General features: G+C 39.4%; 1 protein-coding gene across 1 annotated transcript; it reads left to right on the forward strand.

Moving 5' to 3' along the window:
* NSUN3 (NOP2/Sun RNA methyltransferase 3) lies at nt 1-24151 on the forward strand. The gene is made up of 6 exons (XM_034413641.3): nt 1-186; nt 1062-1171; nt 6502-6845; nt 7371-7525; nt 12914-13035; nt 23881-24151. Exons 1-6 carry the CDS (start codon nt 94-96, stop codon nt 24140-24142), a joined length of 1086 nt encoding a protein of 361 aa, XP_034269532.2. The 5' UTR covers nt 1-93; the 3' UTR covers nt 24143-24151.
* The last annotated feature ends 117 nt before the right edge of the window (nt 24152-24268 follow it).

A 24268-nucleotide genomic window follows, 5' to 3' on the forward strand; every position in this document is an offset into this window, starting at 1 on the left:
CCCTCCGTGCCCTCTCCATCCGCGACTCGGTTTTCTGAGGCGCTTCCGCCGGCCGGACTAGGGCTGCAAAGGACAACGTGCGCGCCGCTTCCAATGTTGACCGTGTTCTCGCGGGGGATGGTTCGGGCGAATTTGGTTGCCGCTCGGCGACACAGAAAGGAGCGGTATTCTTCGGCGAGGAGCCAGGTGAGCGCGAACCGGTTGAGAAGACCCCACTTTCGCTTCGCCGCGTTTCGGTGGTTTTCCCAGAATGCCCAAAGTCGACTTTAAGTGGGTATAAAGCAGAGGTCTTCAAACTCGGCAGCTTTAAGACTTGTGGACTTCAACTCCCAGAATTCTCCAGCCAGCATAGCTGGCTGGAGAATTCTGGGAGTTGAAGTCCACAAGTCTTAAAGCTGCCGAGTTTGAAGACCTCTGGTATAAAGTGAAATTATATCCTATCTATTTAGAGATGGGGATCTCGGCTAGCTTTGCTTCGCCAGTACAATCATAATCATAATAATCATAAGTTTATTTGTCAAGCATATATAAGACAACAGGTAAAAGTATAAACCTAATTTGAATAAATGAAAAGAGTACGTAAAAAAGAATATTAGGACAGGGACGGTAGGCACGCTGGTGCACTTATGCACGCCCCTTACAGACCTCTTAGGAATGGGGTGAAGTCAACAGTAGACAGTTTAAGGTTAAAGTTTTGGGAGAAAGGTTTAGATCTCATTTCCGGTGTTAATGGAAAGGTGCATTTTTTCTTTTCTTTTTTCTCTCTCGTTGGGATAGAAGGGGGTTCTACAATTTTTTGCAAAAAACAATAGTGCAGATGCTTGAGCTTTAGGCGTTTTCTTCTCACTTTTACGTTCAAAAGGTGTAAGCGATGTGAATGATCCCTACTGCAAATAATCTGTCCCCGAAATTGGCCTGTCTTAGAGAAATATTTACTGGTTAAATGTAACTTGCATACAGGGAATTTATGCCCTCTCTCTCTCTCTCTCTCTCTCTCCCACTCCCTCTCCCTCCCTCCCTCCCTCCCTCCCTCTCTCTCTCTCTTTCTTTCTCTCACACAGAAAGAACCAACATCAGAAAGAAAGCTTCAGAAGCAGATATGTCAGGTTGTTCTCAATCACTTCGAGAAACAATACTCTGAAGAGTTGGGAGGAGCATGGAATTCAGTCAGGTTAATTTCTGTTTTGTTTTGTTTTCTTCCTACTCTTTCCTCCTGACCCCAATCCATCCTTTTTTAATAATTAAAATTGTACTTGTCTTCCAAATGCCAAAACTTTTTTATGTTAGATTTTTTTTCTTATAAAACGGAGCCAAAGCTGAACTGGTGGTATATCGATCACTATAAATATATATTTATAGCAAAATCCTCCTCCTTAATGACCCTGCTCTTAATTCAATATTTCTGATAATATTTAGGAATATAGCTCCCATCAATCCCTGGGATGGGATGGTTTATGAAAGGCAGACGTCAGCATTCCATACTGGAGTCATTTGACACATATGCAGACCTTATGAATGACAAAATTGGGTGATGGGAATTTCAAAATAAATGCTTTGATGGTTTTTGACAAACGTGCAGCAAGAGGCAGAAGAATTGCTCCTGCAGAAAATCTACAATTTTCTAGCTAATTCTGTCTGATGTGAAAAACTGAAAAGACAATCTAATTGAATGAAACAGAAGGTCAGAATAGCTAAAAAGTGTAATGTCCAACTTTCCACAATAGATGTTGCAAAAGCAGTATTTTTGTATTTTATTTTTCAGATGGTTTCAATTCTAGAACTGATGTAGGTTGTACACCAATTAGAAAAGAGAACCATAGATCTGGTCTTTCTGCAGTCCTTTCCCAGCCTACCACAGATCCGCTTCCTTTTGCTTATTGCAGATGTCAAGAGTCCCCATATTGGAGACCATTATATTCAGAATTCTTGAAAAGAGTAAGGAAGCTGTTTCCTCCTATGAGATTGTTGTGTATGTTTTGAAGAGAAGTAAAATTTTGGGATTTACTTTCCCATCATAAGATACAGTATCTTTGACATAGAAATCTATATTTTAAAAATCAGGCTTAATAATTTTCTGGATTGGTTCCACAGATTCAACTCAAGCTAAATCTTCTGATTTCAATGCTAGTGCTTCCTCTTAATAGTACCGTATATAGTTGAATATCTGCAAATATTTTTCCTTTGCTTATGAATTAGACACATCAATTTGTGTATCTCCTTTAGATTTTCCTAAGTTTAATTTTAGAAAATTGCATGGGTTTATATACATATTTCTCAGTTTGAATTGTGCTTCAATGCTATAATCACAACACTACTCTGTCACATAATTACAATGTGACAGAAAAGAAAAGAGGTATCCTATAAACCAGTGTTTCGCAACCTTGACAACTCGAACAGAAATGGACTTCAAATCCTAGAAAACCCCAGTCAGTATGGTGATTAAAGAATAGTGGCTTGAAAATTATATGATTTTGGTAAACAGTCTCTTGGTGATACTATTTTGTTCTACTGACCCAGTATGATGCGGTCTATCTAATTATATCAATTAGATATAATTAGATACGTTTTCATACCAAAATCCATATTTAGCTTTGAAATGGCATCCATATTTAGCTTTTAAATGGGTTAGGCAGAACCTGCACAAATGTTACATAAATGTGATTCAATTAAATTCAATTTTAACCACAATTAGAGGTATTAAACGTACAAAATAAGATCAGCGTCTTTGTGTGATTTTCCTCTTCTTAATGGGCTGCACCCAAGATTTTAGGAAGATAGCATAAATGTTGTACAATAGTTAGCATTTATATCCTGCCTTATTTTTGTTCACCCAACCTGGCTATACAATGACTGATCCAAATTCAGCCATTGGTTGAATTTGCACTATTTATTTAACCAGGTGACCTTGTAGTTGCAGTTGCCTAATATTCAAATGTGTGCTGCCTTAAGATTCTGAACAAAGCTGGAATATTAATTTGACATAGAATACCAGAGTTGGAAGGGACCTTGGAGGTCTTCTAGTCTAACTTCCTGCTTAGGCAGGAAACCCTACACCGCTTCAAACAAATGGTTATCTAATCTCTTCTTAAAAACTTCCAGTGTTGGAGCATTCACAACTTCTGGAGGCAAGTTATTCTTCTGATTAATTGTTCTAACTGTCAGGAAATTTTTCCTTAGTTCTAAGTTGCTTCTCTCCTTGATTAGTTTCCACCCATTGCTTCTTGTTCATATCAGGTCATATGATATGTGCATATACATCTGAGGTGGCCCAGGAGTTCATGGCTTCCATGATGGCCATAGACCTGACCCAATTAATTCATGGACCCACTCACATGGGAGGACACACTCTGGACTTGATTTTTGTCTCTGGACAGTGGATGAATGATCTCGAGATAGGGGAGTTAGTGACTGAGCCCTTGTCATGGTCGGATCATTCCCTTCTTAGGCTTGACTTTCTAACCGCCACACCCCACCGCAGGGAGGCGGGACAGACCAGATGGTTCCGCCCCAGGTGCGGATCCTGATAGGTTCCAGATGGAGCTTGGGCCACTTCCTGAGGCTCTGACTCACGGCTTGGCTGAGGAGCTGGTGGCCACCTGGGATAGGGCGGCTGCTGACGCTTTGGACCGAGTCGTGCCTGTGAGGCCTCTGACCCATTGCCGAGTCTACCTGGCTCCTTGGTTCTCCGAGGAGCTGAGGGAGATGAAGCGCCAGAAAAGACGCCTAGAGAGCAGTTGGAGATCTAGTCGCTACAAATCCGACCAAACACTGATAAGTTCTCATATTAAGACCTACCTAGTGGCGATAAAAGCGGCAAAATGTAACTATTTTTCCTCTCTTATCGCATCAGCAGATAACTGCCCTGCTGCCCTGTTTAGGGTCACCCCCCCTCCATCTGGCAGCACGGGAGGATCCCTTGCAGGATCGTGCCGAGGAATTTGTTCAGTATCTGGACGATAAAATCCTTCAGATTCAGGAAGGCTTGGTCTCTGACTGGGTAGGTACTGACGGGATGATGGGTGCCGGTCTTGGGACTGCCATTTGGGAGGAGTTCGACCCTGTTGCTCCCGAGGACGTGGACAGGATACTGGGGCGGCTGAACACTACCACATGTTTATTGGACCCGTGTCCCTCCTGGTTGGTGCTGGCTTCCTGGGAAGTTACGCGAGGCTGGCTCCAGGGGATTACCAATGCTTCCTTGAGTGAGGGTGTCTTGCCATCCGCCTTGAAAGAGGCGGTGGTGAGGCCCCTCCTCAAGAAGCCTACTCTGGATCCGGCTGTTTTGGCTAACTACCGTCCGGTCTCCAACCTTCCCTTCTTGGCGAAGGTTGTTGAGAGTGTGGTGGCGCAACAGCTTCCTGGGTACCCGGATGAAGCTGTCTATCTGGATCCGATCCAGTCCGGCTTCAGGCCTGGGCACAGCATGGAAATGGCATTGGTCGCATCGGTGGATGATCTCTGGAGGGCTCGGGATAGGGGTTGCTCGTCTATCCTGGTCCTGTTAGATCTCTCAGCGGCTTTTGCTACCATCGACCATGGTATCCTGCTGTGCCTGTTGGAGGGGTTGGGAGTGGGGGGCACCGTTTTGCGATGGTTCTCCTATCTCTCCGAATGGTCGCAGTCAGTGATGGCAGGGGGGCAGTGGTCGACCCCGAGGCGCCTTGTTTGTGGGGTGCCGCAGGGATCGGTCCTCTCGCCCCTTCTGTTCAACATTCATGTGAAGCCGCTGGGCGAGATCATCCGTGGCTTTGGGGTGGAGTTCCATCAGTACGCTGATGATACTCAGCTGTACATCTTCACCCCAGGCCATCCCAACGATGCCCTTGAAGTGATGTCCCGGTGCCTGGAGGCCGTGCGGACCTGGATGGGGAGTAACAGGCTTCGACTCAACCCTTCCAAGACCGAGTGGCTGTGGCTTCCGGCGTCCCGATATAGCCAGCTGATGTCATCGCTGGCTATTGGGGGCGAATTATTGGCCCCCACGGATTGGGCTCGCAACTTGGGTGTCCTCCTGGATGCACGGCTGTCTTTAGAAGAGCATATGACGGCCGTGGCCAGGGGGGCTTTTATCAGGTCCACCTGATTCGCCAGTTGCATCCCTTTCTGGATCGGGACTCCTTACGCACAATCACTCAGGCACTCGTCACTTCCCGCCTGGATTACTGCAATGCTCTCTACATGGGGCTCCCCTTGAGGGGCACCCGGAGGCTCCAACTTGTGCAGAATGCGGCCGCGCGGGGGTTTATAAGAGCGACGGGGCGCTCCCATGTGACACTTCTCCTGCGTGAGCTGCATTGGCTTCTAGTGGTCTTCCGGGTGCGCTTCAAGGTGTTGGTTACCACCTTTAAAGTGCTCCATGGCATGGGACCTCGGTATTTGCAGGACCGCCTTCTGCCGCCGATAGCCTCCCACCGACCAGTACACTCCCACAGAGAGGGACTCCTCAGGGTGCCGACAGCCAGGCAATGTCGGCTGGCGACCCCCAGGGTGAGGGCCTTCTCTGTGGCAGCTCCTGCCCTCTGGAACGATTTGCCCCCGGAGATACGAAGGATTCCGGATCTCCGGGTTTTTCGCCGTGCCCTAAAAACTTTTCTTTTCCATCAAGCGGGGCTGGCGTGAAACCCCCCCCCTTTTTAGTCTTTTTTAGCTTTTAAATTGTTAAATGGATTTTAGTTTTCAATGTTTTAAATTTTTTGGGCCACAGTTATTTAATTTTTTTAATAATTTTAAATTTTGTATTGATATGTGTTTTAGTTCTGGCTGTGCACCGCCCTGAGTCCACTAGGAGAAGGGCGGGATATAAATTGAATTGAATTGAATTGAATTGAATTGAATTGAATTGAATTGAATTGAATTGAATTGAATTGAATTGAATTGAATTGAATTGAATTAAATAAATAAATAAATAAATAAATAAATAAATAAATAAATAAACAAACGTATATATTATACATATATTATATACATATAAAGTTTTAACTTTGGCTTTCTATTATGCAATCCCAGCAATCCCAGGTCATTAAATTAATTTACTCACTGTTTGAATACAGAAAATGAATTAACTCAATTATATGACTTAAGTAAGTCATATAAAAACAGACAGCAAATTCCAGGAGCATTGAATCTTGATCATTTGACCCTTAAAACAACAGCATAACCACAATGCCACTACAATGCCTTTCTTATACGGACTTAATGATAAAAAAATAAATTGGGTAGCAAGTGATAAAAGACATGAATTTTTCCTGACTTCAAGGCCACATTTTGCAACTCAATTCCTGCACTTTCACCTTGTGCATACACATTCAGAGTGGCTTTTTTTAGATTAAAAGATGTGCAATTTTCTGTCCTGTTTTAATTGCCTTCCTGTGTAACTGAATCTAGAAATTAATGACCATCAGTTTAACCTCTCTAACCTTTCAGATACAACTATACATATTAACAAATTGTTGAATTCTTACATATCACTGCATACCTGGATTTTTTTTCTTTCATATGCAGGGAAGTTCTTACAACACCGCAGTACTGGCAATATGCAGTCCTCCTTAATAAATTCAGATGCTCTTCTGAAATAGAGTCTTATTTGTGTTTAAAGAACTATCGCCTCCTTTTCACAAGACCTTCATCCTATTTTCCACAATCATTGAAATGTTACATCAGTGATGCCCCCGGAAAATTCCCTGCTCAGAAACACAGAGATGGACAATTAAAGCAGTATTACTTGCTAAATGCTGCCTCTCTGCTGGCAGTACTGGCTCTGGAAGTAAAAGATGGAGAAAAAGTGTTGGATATGTGTGCTGCTCCAGGGGGTAAATCAGTAGCCACACTGCAGTATGCTTGCCCAGGTAAGAAGGAAGGAAAGGAGTTCCTGTGGATTTTACTTTGTAGTCGTAACCGATTATAGGGGGTGGTGCTCATCTTTGTTTCAAGGGTTGTTGAGATAGCCCTGTTCGAAGATATTTCCAGGTTCATGTGGCCAGCATGACGTCACAGAGCACTGTTTCCTACCTGGTACATTTTTATGTACTCTTTGGATGCTTTCGAACTGTTAAAGTAGGTGAAGACGGGAGTTTACCAGTCTCGAACTTGGATTGTTGGCTTTCCAGCCAACAAGCCCAGCGTCTTAACCACTGAGCCACCGTACCGTCCCAGATAAACCACTCCATTAGTAAACTCAATGATACATTGTTAGCAAGTTTGTTCCCCAAAACATATTTAAGTTTATTCAAAGACATTGATAAAGGATGCTCTCATGGCATTCTTTTTTTAAAATTTAGGAATTAATTTGCGGTATATCCAAATATAGTCTAAATGGCTTGAGAAAACTGGCTTGGCTATGTATTTTTTTAAATCTTAACTTTCTTGCATAGGACTTTTACAGTCAAATGAATATGATAACTTGAGATTCCATTGGTTGAAGCAGACACTAGAATCCTTCATTCCAGAATCTTTGATGAGCCTAATTACTGTTTCTACGAACGATGGAAGAGAAATAGGAAATCTTCAGCCTGAAAAGTTTGATAAGGTTTGTCTATATTGGCTAATAATTTTATGGAGGCTAAGTTTTTCTCTTATCTCTTGTTAACTTATCTAATTAAAATAAATTATAGTGATAGCTCTTTCTTTGTACAGAATACAGAAAAAAATACATTTTTATTTTTCGTTCAGAAATATAGCATTGGTTTCTTTTGGGTCTCCTCTCCAAGAATAATAGCAGAACATAGAATAACAGGGTTGGAAGAGACCTTGGATGTCTTCTAGTCCAACCTCTGCTTGAGGAGACCCTATACTATTTCGTACAAATACTTGTCCAATCTCTTCTTGAAAACCTTCACAGATGGAGCAACCCAACTTCTGGAGGCAAGCCATTCCACTATTTAATTGTTCTCACTGTCAGGAATTTCTCCTTAATTTTAGGTTGGATATCTTTAATAATCTACCCTTTGCTTCTTGTTCTGTGATCAAGTGCTGTGGAGAAGTCATTAGACTAGACATACCTAATTCCTTCAACCGTTTAGCATAGGGTTTAGCCACTATACCACCTATCAAGAGTGCTCTTCTCTGCACTCTTTCTAGAGTCTCAACATCTTTTTTATCTTGTGGTGACAAGAACTGGACACAGTATTCCAAGTATAGTCTTACATGTTCAGTATAAAATTGTATTATCACTACTCATTATCTTGATACTATCATTCTGTTCTTGCTGCTTAGGAATGCATTGGCTTTTTTGCAGTTACAGATAATAATATAACAGAATTGTTCAATTTAATTTAATTAATTTAATTTAATTAATCATATTAATCATATTTCTATGTCGCCCAACTCCCAAGGGACTTTGCGCGGTTTACAACAGAAATAATACAGTGAACATAAAAATAATAATAAAAAAAACATTGTAAAAGCATTTTAAAAACATTAAAAACACATGTACACTATCCATGGCCAGATTTCGCAAGATTGAACAGTGAGATCAACGGCCCCAGGCCTGCCGGAAAAGCCAGGTCTTCACCGCTTTCCGGAAGGCCAATAGGGTGGGGGTAATCCAGACCTCAGGAGGTAACTGGTTCCAGAGAGCTGGGGCAGTCAAGGCTGGTACTTGGAGGATTTAGTGGCTTGGAGGTCCCATTGTCCAGATTCCTGCCTAAGGTAGGACTAGCAATTAAAAATGTAATTATAAAAACTTTTAAGAATAGCCAAAGAGTGTGTCTATGAATGTATGTACATATGTTTGTGCCTGGAGTGGGAGACATAACTACATCCATATAGTATCCTTACAGTTCAGGTGTGCAGAATACACTGCATATGCACTTTCTAGGTGGTGGATTGTGAGTAAGTCACTGACCTAGAATTGTGTGAGCATGCTTGGGATAAAATTGGCCTTTGTAATATAACGAAATGTATTCGTATTGTCAGGCATATTCCTTCCATTAGCAGGGAATTTTGCAGTTAACTTTAAAAAACGTAAATGTAGAAATAAGTGAAAGAAAGTAGAATCAAAGTTAAATAATTGCCAGAAGGGAAAGTATGAAACTGTGTTAAAAGATAGATTAGTATCCCAACAGAGTAAGTGGAAATTGTTACAGAATGCCAGTGATAAGTGTGGAGACATTATGAATGCATGCATGAGAAACATCCTTAATAGCATAATGAAATAAATGACGAATCTATGAGAAAATTGCATATAAGAGAATGATTAATGAAAAAAAATATGGAAAAAAATATATAATGTATGGTTATGCATTAAGCCTAGGGACTCGTGGGAATTGGTGAACTAGTGAGGTAGCTCTGTATTAACATACCTTCGCCTATTTAGCTGTGTTTTATAGTTCTTAATGTTTTTAATAATGATTGTTATTTGTAAATAGTTTTTTTTATTTTTTTGTATGCTGCCCAAAGTCATTTGTTTATGAGATGGGTAGCTACATCAATTTGAAAAATAAAGTCTGTATAGAGAAAAACAGCTGAAAAGATTTAAGAACAAGCAAGGAAAGGTTAAAGGAGAGAAAATGCAGAGTGATTACAGTGGAAATAAAATTGGAAATGGATAAAAAGGTTTGAATGAGGAACCTTCAACAGGGAGAACTGAATTAAAAGTAAAAGTGATGAAATCATTTGGGATGAAGTCAAAGTGAAGAAATGCTGAAAGAGTGTTTTAGAGATTTATAGAGGAATGACAGTGATGTATTGAATGTAGAATTGAAATGAATAGTCTAAAAATTAATGCCCTTGATCGTGGAACACCCTTCCATCTAAGATCTGGCAGGCTGCTACTCTCCTAGACTGCTGGAAACCAAGAGGAACCTTTTCCCGCAGTGTTGGGGTAGAATGGGACTGGTGCCTAGAAAAACTTAAATGTTGATAAATGTAGGAGATTTTTCTTTTGAGTGCCAGGAAGTTTTGTTATAAACTTTATTAAAAATTTGGATTCTTAATTTTCTGACAGCTATCTAAGGCTATGGTGCAAAAGCTGGGTAGCCACATAACACTTCTTAATCAAATGAAATATAAAATCATAAATGCTGTCAGCTTGAACAGTGAAGTGTTTTGTGTAAATTGAAAATTGGTTGCTAATTATTAATGTATGATGGTGTAGGAAGTTAGCACCCACCCCTTTCCTGGAAGAGTGAAATATTTTAGGAAATATGAAAAAGGCAGAATATTATATTTCCCTGTATGAGAAATATGAGAAGCATATTTTACAGACAAAGCAGCTCCCACCTTCCTGCCCCCCACCTTTTGTCAATGGGCCATTAAGGCCTGGGCCAGTCTATTCTACATAACAAAGATCTGCCTCCTTCAGGCAGAGCCATAGTAGGAATTGCCAAAGATAGGATTAGCCCTCTACACAATAGCAGCAGAAACTCACCACATGTGACCTGGGAAGCACATGTGACCATCAGCCAGCAAGGCCCCCACCCCCTGGGAGTCTGACAACCAATCAGGATACTCTTTTGGGGCCCCAAGAAATGCAGAGCCAGAGAGAGCATAAAAACCCGAGGATTTACTGTATCTGTCCCTTTTTCTGTTCAGGAACTCAAGCCATGTGATCCTGTCCACCATTAAACCATCTTTCCAAGCAGTCTCCATGTTTCCAGTGTCTGTTTTCCCCACTTGGAGCAGAACCTAGAAGGATGTTTCTTCCAACAATGGAATGAAAACATGTATGAGAATAAATGAAATCCTTAGTGAATGGTTTGATCTTGAGTTAGGAACGTGCCTGTATGATTCTCATTAGTTGTTTATATATTTACGGACAAAATGCATAAGCAGGCTTGTGATGTTACAGGTGTAGTATACTTTTGGTACAGATGATGCTGTGTGGTTGGCTAAGAATTCAAATGATTAGTATTGAATAGTAGACATTGTAGGAAGAGAGTCTATGATACCAAATATCAGATTCAGATTAATAGCAGAAGACACGTAAAGATGGTAGAATCTGTTCCAGCTAACAAAATTTATTAAAAACTGCAGCTCATGAAAGTGTATCCTTTCAATAAAATGTATTAGTTAGAAAAAGTAATTCCAGACTCCTAGAAATTGTTAGACTGTATAACGTATCAAAGGTTCCTGGTCTGATAATGAATATATCATACACCAGGGTGGCTGTATTTGACAAGGAAAATGGTGTGTATAATTACAAGTCATACATATATGTATGTTTTCCTGTGACAATTTGCAACAGGGCATTAAATCTCAGGAGCTTTGGGATCTTAACTGGATCCTCTAGGAGGAAGGGCAGTTCAGAAATGTGAAAAATAATAAATAAAAATCCCATAAAGCAATATAAGCAATATATAATATCAGTGAAAAACACATATACACATAATTCAACCCAGCAATTTAAAACAAAGATTATCAGTATTAATTTTCTACTTAATTTTATATATGATAACTGATTGCAGTCAAATTATTATATACTCAAAAGTGCATGTAAGTGTAAATGTACTGCCTGCAATGGAGGAATGGCTGATGAAGATGATGGAATTTGCAGAGATGATTAAATGGACTTCTTTGACAGAGAAATACAGAAAAACACAATATCTGTATTTGTTGCTGACTGGAAACCCTTTATAGATTTCTTGCATGAAGCAGGGAAAAAAATGAACTTTTGATTTATAGAGTAGAGTAACAGAGTTGGAAGGGACCTTGGAGGTCAACCCCCTGCTCAGGCAGGAAATCCTCTACCATTTCAGACAAATGGTTGTCCAATCTCTTCTTAAAAACTTCCAGTGTTGAAGCATTCACAACTTCTATAGGGAAGTTGTTCCACTAATTAATTGTTCTAACTGTCAGGAAATTTCTTCTTAGTCATAAGTTGTTTCTCTCCTTGATTAGTTTCCATCCATTGCTTCTTGTCCTGCCTTCAGGTGCTTTGGAGAATAGCTTGATTTCTTCTTGGTGGCAACCCATGAGATATTAGTAGACTGCTATCATGTCACCCCTGATCCTTCTTTTCATTAAACTAGGCACACCCAATTCCAGCAACTGTTCTTTATATGTTTTAGCCTCCAGTCTCCTAATCATCTTTGTTGCTCTTTTCTGCACTTCAGACTATAGAAAGCACAGAGCTTTTTATTGTAAGAATATAGTTAAGATTTTATAATCATATTTGTATTTGCTGCAAAGGATTTCTGTTTTATCTTTTTGTACTTTAGTCTTTTTCTTTTTCCCTTTTCTTTCTATACTTGTTATTAATTTCGGATTGTTTTTAATCTTCTTAAAATCTTTAATAAATTTATACCAAAAAAGTAGTAATTTGCTAATTAAGAAAGAAGCATGTACTTATAAAGTGCACTAAGTTTAGTCCTCCATTTTTTTTACCCATTACAGTAGACTCTTTTGGAAGGTCTTGTGTTGTAGACTATAATGTAGTAAGAAGTATTTCTAAACTATTTTACACTTTCATAATTATTTGCTCAAGAAGAAGTTAATGCCATCTTGCTTTTATACAAATTATACATATGGCATGGAATACAAAAGGTTGTTTTTTTAATGTATAAACTGGGGTCTTTGTTAGAAAGCATGTTATAACAGATATAATTTTTTCATAACCTTTTGCTACCTCTGGAAAAATTTAGCCTTGATAAGGGAAAATTAAGGAAACATTAATGGAGGAATTTTATAACATTTATATATTTTTGAAATACTCTATGTCATAGACAAAGTTTAAGATCTGTTTATTATTCCAGGATGCAGGTCTTAATGGATTTAAGTTCCAGAAAGACAATATCTTACTGAACGTTAAAAGCTTTCTAACAACAATAGGACCAATTACTCAGACTTATTCAAATGCTGGTTAGCCATTTGTAAGAAATGTCTTAGTTTGGTTAAACAGACTAGTATGCTTTAACTCTGTGATTGTTTTGTAATTCTACTAAACCTTTTGTTGTTGTTGTTGTCGTTGATTATTCAGATCCTAGTGGATGCTCCTTGCTCAAATGATAGAAGTTGGTTATTCTCTTCTGATACCCAGCAGGCTACTCTGCGTTTAGCACAAAGGAAGCTATTATCTGCTGTACAGATACAATTGCTCAGGTAAAAATTGAAAAGAAAAAAGGACTGCTCATTCCCAGAATGAAGGACGTGCTAAATCATATTCTGAAACTCTACGTCTCCTTGACCTATGTATTATCCTCTCCATATGTAGTCACACTGAGCCAGTCATTGTTCCAAAAAGCATAGAGCTACACTGCTTTCTCCTGGTAATTGCCATAGTGTATAGAGAGCACCATTCAAGTTTTCCTGCTGAGTTCTTTCGCAATTGTAACTAGGACATTCCCAAAGGGTGGAGGAAGGGAAAACATCAGGCATCCATATCTGAGTTTTAATGTACTTGAACAACAGCAACAGATCAATGCCTGGTAATCTTTTTAAAAACACCTTAAGCAAAAAAAAAAAAAAATGCAATTCTTAAATTGAAGTAAATAAGTAAAAGTTGTGAGTACCAAGTGTCCTTTAGTCTATAAATTCAGGTGAAGAAAGCTATACAGATAATCCTGGACCTATGATCTGTGAACTTGTGATCATTACAAGTTACTCAACACTGAACCAATGGTAGCTATGACCAGTCCTCAGAGTTCCAGTTGTCCCAGGACTCCCATGGGTCACATGATCACAGCCTCGATACTGGGCTACCTGCTCACACTTATGACTCAGTGGTGGGTTGCTACCGGTTCGCCCCGGATCAAGCGATCCGGCGGCGGTGGCAGGAGGTTCCTCCTACCTGCCCGGATGTCTCTGCGCATGCACACGCACCCACAAGTGAACTGGTAGCGGCCAAAATTGAAACCCACTACTGTTACGACTAGTTGTCAAATGCCACATGATCATCATTGGCTACCTTCGCAGTACCTTCTCTGACCTTCCCCTTGCATACCCCCTCGCCTAGGTTCCCATTTGGCAGCAGCCACTTACCTGCCTGCATCCTGGAGACTTGCAACTTCCTGCTGACTTCCACACTGATTTTGGTTGTGGGAAGTCAACGGGAAGTTGCCTTGCCTCACAATCACGTGATCGTGGGATTTTGTGACAACTAGGAGTTCAAGGATTATAGTCGCTAAGCAATACAGTTGCACTTTATGACTGCATTATTTAACAAGAGAAATTCTAGTCTCAGTTGCTGTCATAAATTGAGTACCTGTAACAAGGATCTAGGCCAGCCTTTGTCCCTAACCGACTTCTTTTCCTATTTATTGTATTACAATTCTCAAAACTCCTAGTGAGCAATACAGTCAGGGAATTAAAAGTCCAGTACCATCTGGTAGACAATGTGGATTTAGATATTGGCATGAGATGGAAGCAGCGCTGGCCACTCATGGATATTCTGTGATGGAACTTAAATAGTGACAGCACAACCTTCCTTATCTTAATCTCATCAGCCTTCAATATTGTCAACCACAATATTTTTTCTGAATGGTCTGCAAGGATTAGAAATTCGAGGCACTTTCCTACCTATGCAAGTCAATTCAGTCAGTTTAACAAAAGGAAAGAGGTTGTCTCAAGATTCTTTGGTTCTGTTTAAGATAAAGCTGCTGAGAGAGGTCATCTCCCAATTCAAGTTGAGATGTTATAAATATAAACCCAGTTATATATTTCTACCTCAGGCCAAATTGGTGATTTAGTTTGAGTGTTATACTTTACTTGGAGGGTTAGTTTATTGAGGGGATGCAATCCATAAGCAAATAAAAATGAATCATAACAAATTACATTTGCTAGCAGAGAAGCACATACACACACACAGAGAGAGAGAGAGAGAGAAAGAGAGAGAGATACATGGACAATGCACATTATTGTTATCAGAATTTTCTTTTTCTTCATAGTATTATGTGATGGGCAATCTCTTGGAGACATATTTTTAAATGTACAGTATGTATACATACTGTATACAGTATGTATACATACAGTATGTATACAGTATGTATAATAGAATTTTTTATTGGCCAAGTGTGATTGGACACACAAGGAATTTGTCTTGGTGCATAAAGCTAATTATTATTTATAAACTTCATATATAAAGAGTCAGTTGTTTGACTTAGTCTCTATTCTCTTCCCCATCCTAATTGGAAAAATGTTTTATCCCTATCTTAAATATAAAATTCAAGATTTCATTTTCCATTTCTATTTAAGCCAACCATAGTTCTTTTTAACTATAGTCTGAGTCCTGATTACAACTTAATTTATCAAATAAAGATTAATTTTTTTCTGTCCTTTGGTTCAAATTATTAGCTGTGTTGTAAAGTCCAAGAGTATGTTAGTTTTATATAAACTAATCCCTTGTCTCTAAAGAACAGCCAGTTGAAACCAATGTAATAGTCATAGCATCCCTGAAGGTTGCCCAGCTGTTACATGACTTAGGTTTTTAAACACCTTACTGGGAAAAAGTCTAGCTACATATCAGAATAGAATTCAAAGGAAGGACAATTCAAGAGGAATGAATACCTCGGGGCAGTGAAAATGATAGAACAGAGATGTAATTTCTCAGGGGCCTTGGATGATGTTTCCTTAATATCTTCAAAGGAACCACCAAATTATAAAGATTAATATTATTGAATTATTTGATGCCTATTAGTGAATTAAAATATATAATTATTAATTAAGATAGCCAGTTTGGTGTAGTGGTTAAGGCACCAGGCTCAAAACCAGGGAACTGACTTCTAGTCCCACTTCAGGCACAAAGCCAACTGGGGGGGAGAGGTCACTCTCTCAGGCCTAGGAAGAGGGCGCTACAATGGTAAGCCACTTCTGAAATTTTGCTAAATAAACAAACAAACAAATAAATAAATGCAGGGACTTGTATAGGCAGTTGCAAAGAATCAACACTGACTTGAAGGAATCAAATATAGAAGCCAGTGAATTAAAATTAAAGTTTCCTTTTTTTCTAGATCCACTCCTTTGCTCTGATTACTTTTTGGAGTAGGTTACTTCAGTAAGCTATCCAAGGGGTCAGTCCGGTCTTTTGCAAAACACAGACACACATGCACAACATTTTGTACCCCTCCTTTGACTTGATTTCTTTTATTTGTTGGAACATTTTCAACCATAGGTTTTAACAAATTCACTTTTTTGGATCCAGCACTATTGTCCTCTTCACACAATAAGCTTGACGGACACGAGAGAGGCAGTGAATCAGCTATGCAAAAAGTGGGAAAAAGTATACATTGTCCTAGACTAATAAATGTTAAATTTAGCTTAAGCAGGCATAGAGCTGATTTAGATTAAAGTAGCTTATTCCATTCATTTATGTGAACTGATATTGAAAGGTTAACTAGTACTTACCTTTTCTGTGATAGATCCATAGAAACAAGGCCTTTCTAAAATCATTGTCTCTGTTGCCATTCTTTTTTCTACTTCTCCATGGCAACACTTGTTGGGAGACAGCAGTGAGATACACTTAGAAATTAGTAAGGTGATAGTAATAGCACTTAGACTTATATACTGCTTCACGGTACTGTACAGCCCTCTCTAAGCAGTTTACAGAGTCAGCATATTGCCCTCAACAATCTGGGTCCTCATTTTACCGATCTCAAAAGGATGGAACCCTGAGTCAACCTTGAGCCAGTGAGGATCAAATTCCTGGCAGTGATCTGAATTAGCGGAATTAGTATGCAATACTACACTCTAACCACTGTGCCACCATGGCTCCTAGGTAAAAGTCTTCCTCCTCCTCCCCCCCAAAAAAATCTGACCTGGCCATACTGCAATGCTAACATTGCAGTTGAAAGACTGGGCCATCTTATGTATTTTTGGTGTGTACAGAGGAGTCATCAGGCCAGGCAGAATCATTTATTTTATGCTAAGAGGGCCGGTGGGTATTGTTTAAGAGCTGCCTGTCTTTTCAGGCAGGTTTGCATAGAAATCCATCTTAATTTTAAAAGTAGGCCTATTCTTAATTAATTAGCACTGCAGTTTTGGAAAACATTGTTTGGTCATTGCTAACCATCTCTGCATTCTGCAATATATAGTCTAAATCAGGGGTGTCAAACTCGTGACCTCACGGCAGCGTCACGTGAGGTATCGGGACTTTTTTCCCCTTCGCTAAACCGGGCGTGGGCGTGGCCATTGTGTGACACATCCAGCCAATGGGCCGTGAGTTTGACAGCCCTGGTCTAAATAGTTTCCATTTTAAACCTGTTAAGAATATTCAAAATTTTGAAAGAAGAACACTCAGTTTACTATAGATTTCACATCTCACGTGGCATCTGCCAAAACTGTCTGTATAAATGGGGTATAGTATCCTCCCCTCAGTGTGATTGCGGGGTCCCAAGTCAAATTGTAGATTATAAAGTGACCGGGCTGTAAACTGAGGGCATATACCAGTCCAGTATCTGATTTTTTAAATAATATAAACGATACTGTGCTTCAATGGTTAGATGGCCTAGACATTGGCATTTGAACATAGATCTTCTTAACATTTATATTTTATTGTGTTTTACTAATTTAGGTGAAATGTTAATACATATTACTAGCAAGGAGATTAATAAACCAGGGTTTTTCTCTTTTTTTTTCTTCTTCAGTAATTTATTGTACATTATCTCCAGCTATTGATCATACATACTCGTCAGCATAATTGAGAGAGAAATAAAATAGTTTATTTTCAAGGAAGTAGAGCTTTTTATGGAAATCTGTCATAACAGCATCACAAAAAGGGTTGGGAGGTTTGTGTTTTCCTACTCCTTTGTTTTAAGAGGGAGTGACTTCCTACCTAAAATGGAAGCCTTTGATTTATAACCAAAATATGAGTGTCTTATTGCAGTAATGCATCATGTCACCCATTTCCTTTGGAGAAATCAATCACATTTAAAAACATTGACCTCCTTCAGTTTTCTTTTTCCAGTATTTGACATATAGAATCCAATTTGTGGACTTCTGGCTGTAGGAAACATACATCATTCAGTGAAATTTTTGCAAATTTGTATAAATCATTCTAAATTATGTCTCTAAAATGGAACATTTTTGACAACAAGAATCTTGTTGGTAGAAAAAAGATACTAGCATTGCCCAAAATTGCCCAATTCCCCTAAGCATATTTAATCAAATTGGAGCCTGTTTTCTTGAAGAAAAAGAAATTGGGGCTTGATAAAATGGTACCTAGCTAAGTGACAATACAGCAGTGGCTAATTTTCACTTTCTTCTTCTGGTGACTTACTGTACCTGTGTACTTCAAAGGCCAAAAAGCTTTAAAATGTCCACATGTCAGCCCTTGATTACAAAATCATTTTCCATTCTCCTGTATAATTTCATACAATTTTCCTCTAGGATGCAGTAGAAGAGTGCAACCAGGAAGCTTTGCTACACTACTATTATGCAAATGAAATTCACCAAGAGCATATTTCAGAGTTTAATCTTGAAATGGGGGGGGGGAATACTAACATTAGCTTCCTAGCTAAAATTGCACACAAAATTTACTAGAGAGCTCCAAGTTTAGGATTTAGAGGGGATGAAAATTATCATAACCAGCCCCGCCATGTCATAAATCACACAATGGAAATGTTATGATATATTAAGATTAAGGAATACATTTTTAAAAGGATTTTGAGATGGGTTTTTTTGGACTCATGTTAAAATACAAGTAAAATATGTTTTTTGCATTCTTTCTTTCAAACACATTCTAAACCATTACCTGTCACATGTTGATGCACTCTTAACTATTTACTATTTATTCAACCAATTGTTTCCTGAGCACTTCCAGAAGACATAGAAACAAATAAGTAGATTCTGGTTAGAGACTGAATGTGTCTCTGTAATTCAGTATTTGCTGGACTCATACCACATTTCACTTATCAATATATTTCATTGTTATATAGTATACTACAAAGCTCTCGTACTTTTCTCTTTTGGGTAAACTGAAGGTATTAATGACATAAGAAAAAGCAAAGCAAACAGCTAAAATTGACCAATGACATTTATACTAGCTCTCAGGACCTTTCAGTTATAATGGTGATCCCATTGCTATAAAAATCTACGAATCACCTGAAAACAAATACAGCATTTGAAACTGGTTTCTCCTCAATCAACAAATAATAATTTTTAAAAAGATCCTTTTGATCCAATAGAGACTTCCATTGGAAAAAAATTGCATCCTTTCTGACACTCTATGAATTTCACATTGCTCATCCAAATTTAAGAATAGCTTTCAGAAGTGCTAAAGAGGATGGAAAACTTTCTCTTTTGACAAACTGAGGCCAGGTTTTCTTCTTAGTGGGGCCATCAATGTGGAACTTCTCAGTGAAGCGCTAGAGTTGCCTTTTACTCAGGCTGTTACTCCAGCTTTAAAAACACACCTTTTTCAGTTGCCCTTTAATAAAGTCTAATTGTGCTGTACAATTTCAGTTTGAATTTTAAAAAACTTAAATAGCTTTTTAAACAATTTTACTTGGACAGCTTTTCTTTTATTTTGCTTGACTTTTGGCATTCAAGACCAAGAGATTTTGCTCTAGCTGTCTAATAACTAATATTCTTCTAGTGATTGTGTAACAAAAGGTATATAATGCTGTGCAGAGGCAACATTATCCTTTAATAAATTGCCATTGCACTTTAATCTGAATTCTATTATACTGCTTTGGAGCTTGGCTTGGCCGGGCCCGTAGAGATTACAGCACAACATTTGTCAATGGTTCTTTAGAATGCCAGGCAAAGCAGTTTAAAAAATGGCAAGGATCTATCAAGGCCTTCTAAGAAATTACTCTTGGAATGTCTGGCAAATCTTCCAGCAGCTGCTTCTACATGTGGTTATGACTATAAATTGTAAAAAGTTTCAAAAGTCTTTGTATAAGACTCCCCATAATTGAAGGAACACTCAACGCTGAAGAGAAGTTACCATCAGTCTGGAATTGAGGGGAAACTTATGACTATGATATTAGAGAGAGAAATGCTGGAGACTTGATATAAGCAAAGCTTTCTGGGACTTCATTTGCATTATCTCAGTACTGTACCCCATGATGAATTGTATGTTGAGGATACAGATAACAGTTTCTTGCAACTTCCAATGAATTTGTAAGGAAGAATAGCAGGCCATTGCAAGAAGAAATTGAAATCAAATTACTGTAATGTGAAGATGCCACGTTGATCAATAAAAGTAGGAAGAGGGAAACAGAATTCCTTTTTTATAAAGAAGGAATATAGGGAAGAATGTCAATGTTATTTCTGTGGTTTGAATGGTTTGGAGCAAATTTTTTTCCTGCTGATCAGATCCATCTCTGCAGTCTCAGAAAATAGTTTCTGCTAATGAACACAAGATGGCAGCATTGAAATATGACACTGTCCTTACTATCTGCCCTGATTTTTTTTCCTTTTTTAATATGGAGAATAGATCAATTAATGACAGAGTTAATCTTGACCATTCTAGTAGAATGCAGAACATGTAATTACTAAGGAGTGGGCTGAGAGAGTGAAGTTTGTAATATGAATTGCTATATCATTTCTCTTTTCTGATGTATACCTGCATCCTTTTACATTTAAGTGTGAACAGGTGACCCAAAGATAAAACTGTCTAAATGCAATATGGCAACCAATCAGAAAATTGTATTTGGTTCTTGGCATTTTGCAGTGAACAGTATTTGAGGGAAAGCTGTGAATGTTTTGAGTTTTTCACAATTGCTAAAATTTTGAAGTGATATACCGTATTTTTCAGTGTATAAGACGCACCAGAGTATAAGATGCACCTTAATCTTGGGGGAGGAAAACAAGGAAAAAAGTATTTTACCTCTGCCTACCAGCATTTAAGGTGGCACCGCCCTCCTCTTCCTCCTGCAAGCGAGAGGTGCAGGGACTACTTGCTTTCCCCCAAAGAGACCCCTAGCATGCTCTGGGGGGAGGAACAGAGCACAACCTGAGGAACAACCCTCCCTCTTCGGGACAGTGTGGGGGAGGGGAAATCTGCCCAGCAGCTTTGGGGAACAAGGCGGGAGCCACGATTTGCGGCTGGTCACCCCTCTGGCCGCGCTGACTTCACTCTCCAGCAATGTGAGGAGCCGCCGCTGCCTAAGCCGGGTCTGCCGCCCGAACCCGCGATCCCCTTCCCGATTCCAAACATGGGGTGTGTGCAGAGACAAAAAAAAGTGTATCATGTTTCAGGCGGCGGATCTGGCCAGGAGGAAAGAGAAGAGTCTGCTGAGAAGGAGGACGGGGGCGCACGGTTCTGCAATGTGCAGAAAAACACTTTTAGGCGTCAGCGCTACAATCTCCTCCCCAAATCCAAAGCACTTCCCAGTTCCCCGCTGCACATTGCAGGGGAAATGGCTGCCACCTGAAGCGCGACTCTTGAGGTTTGCATTTTGGAATCCGGGCAGCGATGGCTGGAAAGGAGGAACGTTTCCCTTTAGGGGCTCCCATTCAGTTTGGCTTGGCTTGGCTCCTGGGCGCAGAGGGTTAGGCAGCGGCAGCGGCGGCTTCTCACATTGCTGGGGAGTGAAGTCAGCGCGGCGAGAGGGGTGACCAGCCGCAAATCGTGGCACTCCCCTTGTTCCCCAAAGCTGCTGGGCAGATTCCTCCCCCCCTCCACTGTCCCGAACAGGGAGGGTTGTTCCTCAGGTTGTGCCCTGACCCAGATCTCTGCCACCTGGAACTGGCCGAAAATGGCTGAAGAGTGGGGTCCGGTGGGTAGGCGGGGCTACATTCGGCGTATAAGACGCACCCAGATTTTCACCCCCTTTTGGGGGGTAAAAAGGTGCGTCTTATACACCCAAAAATACGGTATATATTTCTTCCTTTTTAAAGTACATCTTTTTAGCAGTTAAAATTAATTAAAATTTACAACAGTTTTATTCTTTAATTTATTATTCAGAATTTTATCCAGAGACTCTTGGCTGCTCAAAAATAGGAAAACTAATGTAATCATAAATGATAAAGAAATACAATACAAAATAGTAACTAAAACACAATACTTCAGCTCAACCTTGAAATGCCCTCCAGAAAAGTTATTTTTAACTGATTCTGGAGGGCAGATAATTTTAGAACCAGTCAATAGGATGCTATTCCAGAGAATTGGATCCGTCATAGAAAAACTCTTATATCTGGACTCTCATGTCCCAGAAATGAAACTAGCTGTTTCTCCCAAAGTGGTCATGCCAACTCAAAGGAAAGATTCAATCCTAGAAGTAATTTGGTGCCAATTTATATACAGTGGGGCAAAAAAGTATTTAGTCAGCCACCAATTGTGCAAGTTCTCCCACTTAAAAAGATGAGAGAGGCCTGTAATTGTCATCATAGGTAGACCTCAACTATGAGAGACAAAATGAGAAAACAAATCCAGATAATCACATTGTCTGATTTGGAAAGAATTTATTTGCAAATTATGGTGGAAAATAAGTATTTGGTCCATATCAAAAGTTCATCTCAATACTTTGTTATATATCCTTTGTTGGCAATGACAGAGGTCAAATGTTTTCTGTAAGTCTTCACAAGGTTGGCACACACTGTTGCTGGTATGTTGGCCCATTCCTCCATGCAGATCTCCTCTAGAGCAGGGACTCACTATACCTACTTTTTTGCCCCACTCTAGTGCTTTATATATTAGAAACAAGAGGAAGTTTGGTGTGATTAAGGTATTCTGTTCTCCAGAATAATCCAGATGACAAACCAGTTCCATGAATTTTAACTGCCTTTATTGTAAGGTAAAAGTCGTGCGAGTCTGAAAATGCATCTCTCTTCCCTTGTCTTTACTTTCTAGGGACTAGGAAGGGCCCCTTCTGACATGTTTTCTATACCTCTGTTCCTTCAGTGAGTTGAGATGTCTCTTATCTAACCATTGCCCTACTGCTGCTCTTCCTATCTTTCAAGGGTATTCCCACAGAGCATTACACATACAGACGTTAAAAGTCTTCACGCACCAGAATGATACTTAGATAGCACCTCCAGTGTGACCTGGGCTTGCAATATATTACCAGTTACCATTCAACCCACTGAATAATCTCTCTCTCTCTCTCACACACACACAAGAAAAAAACCAAATTTTACTATTTCTGTCCTGTCCCCGGGCTTGAACCCTGACCAAGGTCTAAGATACCTACTCCACCCAGAGCACTCTAATTGATTCCAATCTATTGTTTCATCAAGGGAGTATGGAGGCCAAGCCATTGTTCAGTACCTCTGGCTCCAAGGAGGGCCTCTTAAGAAGGGTATGAAACTACCTTATTTTAATAGTGGTCCCTCCCATACCAAGGTATTTGTAATTTCCTGAATCCAGGGAGCAATTCCCCATCCTGCCCCTTTCCAGAAGGAACAGGCAGCCTGCACATAATCAACAACATCTTAGAGAACTCATAATCCACTTACTCAGAAGTAACACAAAAGGAACCCAGATAATATGGTAAGGTGATACCTGAGTCACTTCATAAGACTGCTGTTTATTTGATAGCTCCTCTGAAATAAGAAATGTCCAGTTGATTTCTATAGTTTAAATCCTATAAACTTCTGTTACTTATATTGTACCTCATATTGTACATTTAGTTTTCGGTTAGTGTGGTGCAAGGCTCAGGTATTTTTTTGTAAATCAGGATTAGTAGAATATTCCTTATAGCTAGTTCAGTAAACCAATTATTTAGGTTAATGTATTTTCTCCCTTCTTTTCTCTTAGTCATTCTTTTCTCCAAAATTGATTGTCAGTTTAACATTTTGTCAAAGTTTGAAACAGAATGAGCTAGTTATCTCCTATGGGCAAAATGTAGTATATCCTTCCAACGTTTTAGTAATGGATTCTATTGTATGTATTGGCTGAGCAATAATAATCACATGCCATTACTGAAATGTTAAGCTTAATCCACATAAGTATGCACGCTTTTCTGGCAGCTGAAGATTCCAAGTGTAAATATGTATGCTGATGAATCCAATTTAACCCAATATATTTACTCTTTTTTGCTTTGTTTTGCTTTTATTATTTAACAGATCTGCAATTAAAGCATTGCGTCCTGGAGGATATCTGGTTTATTCTACGTGTACTCTTTCTAAGTCAGAGAATAATGATGTCATAAATCACATCCTTGATTCCTGCAGCAATGTTTTGCCAGTGGATTTGCACACCCTGGTGACTTCACTATCCAAAGAATTCAGTTTGGCTGCCAATGTCCAACAGCATGAACTTTTGGTACTTCCAGAAAGAGGGAAAGCATGGGGACCAATGTATATATCTAAATTAAAGAAAGTATGATTCATGAAATGCTTGTGTAATTCTTGTGAATCATAATGACAGGGTTTGACAAGAGTAATGAATATCTTGTGATTCATACACCACTGACAAAATCAATTTTAATAATCTTTGTATTTTCTTTTTGAA

Source organism: Pantherophis guttatus, chromosome 5, assembly GCF_059756535.1.
Source record: "Pantherophis guttatus breed Tessera chromosome 5, ASM5975653v1, whole genome shotgun sequence".
Lineage (NCBI taxonomy): Eukaryota > Metazoa > Chordata > Lepidosauria > Squamata > Colubridae > Pantherophis > Pantherophis guttatus.

Bases quoted from the DNA above. Each gene is read 5' to 3' on its own strand.
- NSUN3 (XM_034413641.3), top strand. From the start codon at position 94: ATGTTGACCGTGTTCTCGCGGGGGATGGTTCGGGCGAATTTGGTTGCC. The intron at 7,526-12,913 runs GTTTGTCTATAT...TTGATTATTCAG, and splicing joins AGCCTGAAAAGTTTGATAAG to ATCCTAGTGGATGCTCCTTG. The intron at 13,036-23,880 runs GTAAAAATTGAA...ATTATTTAACAG, and splicing joins GTACAGATACAATTGCTCAG to ATCTGCAATTAAAGCATTGC.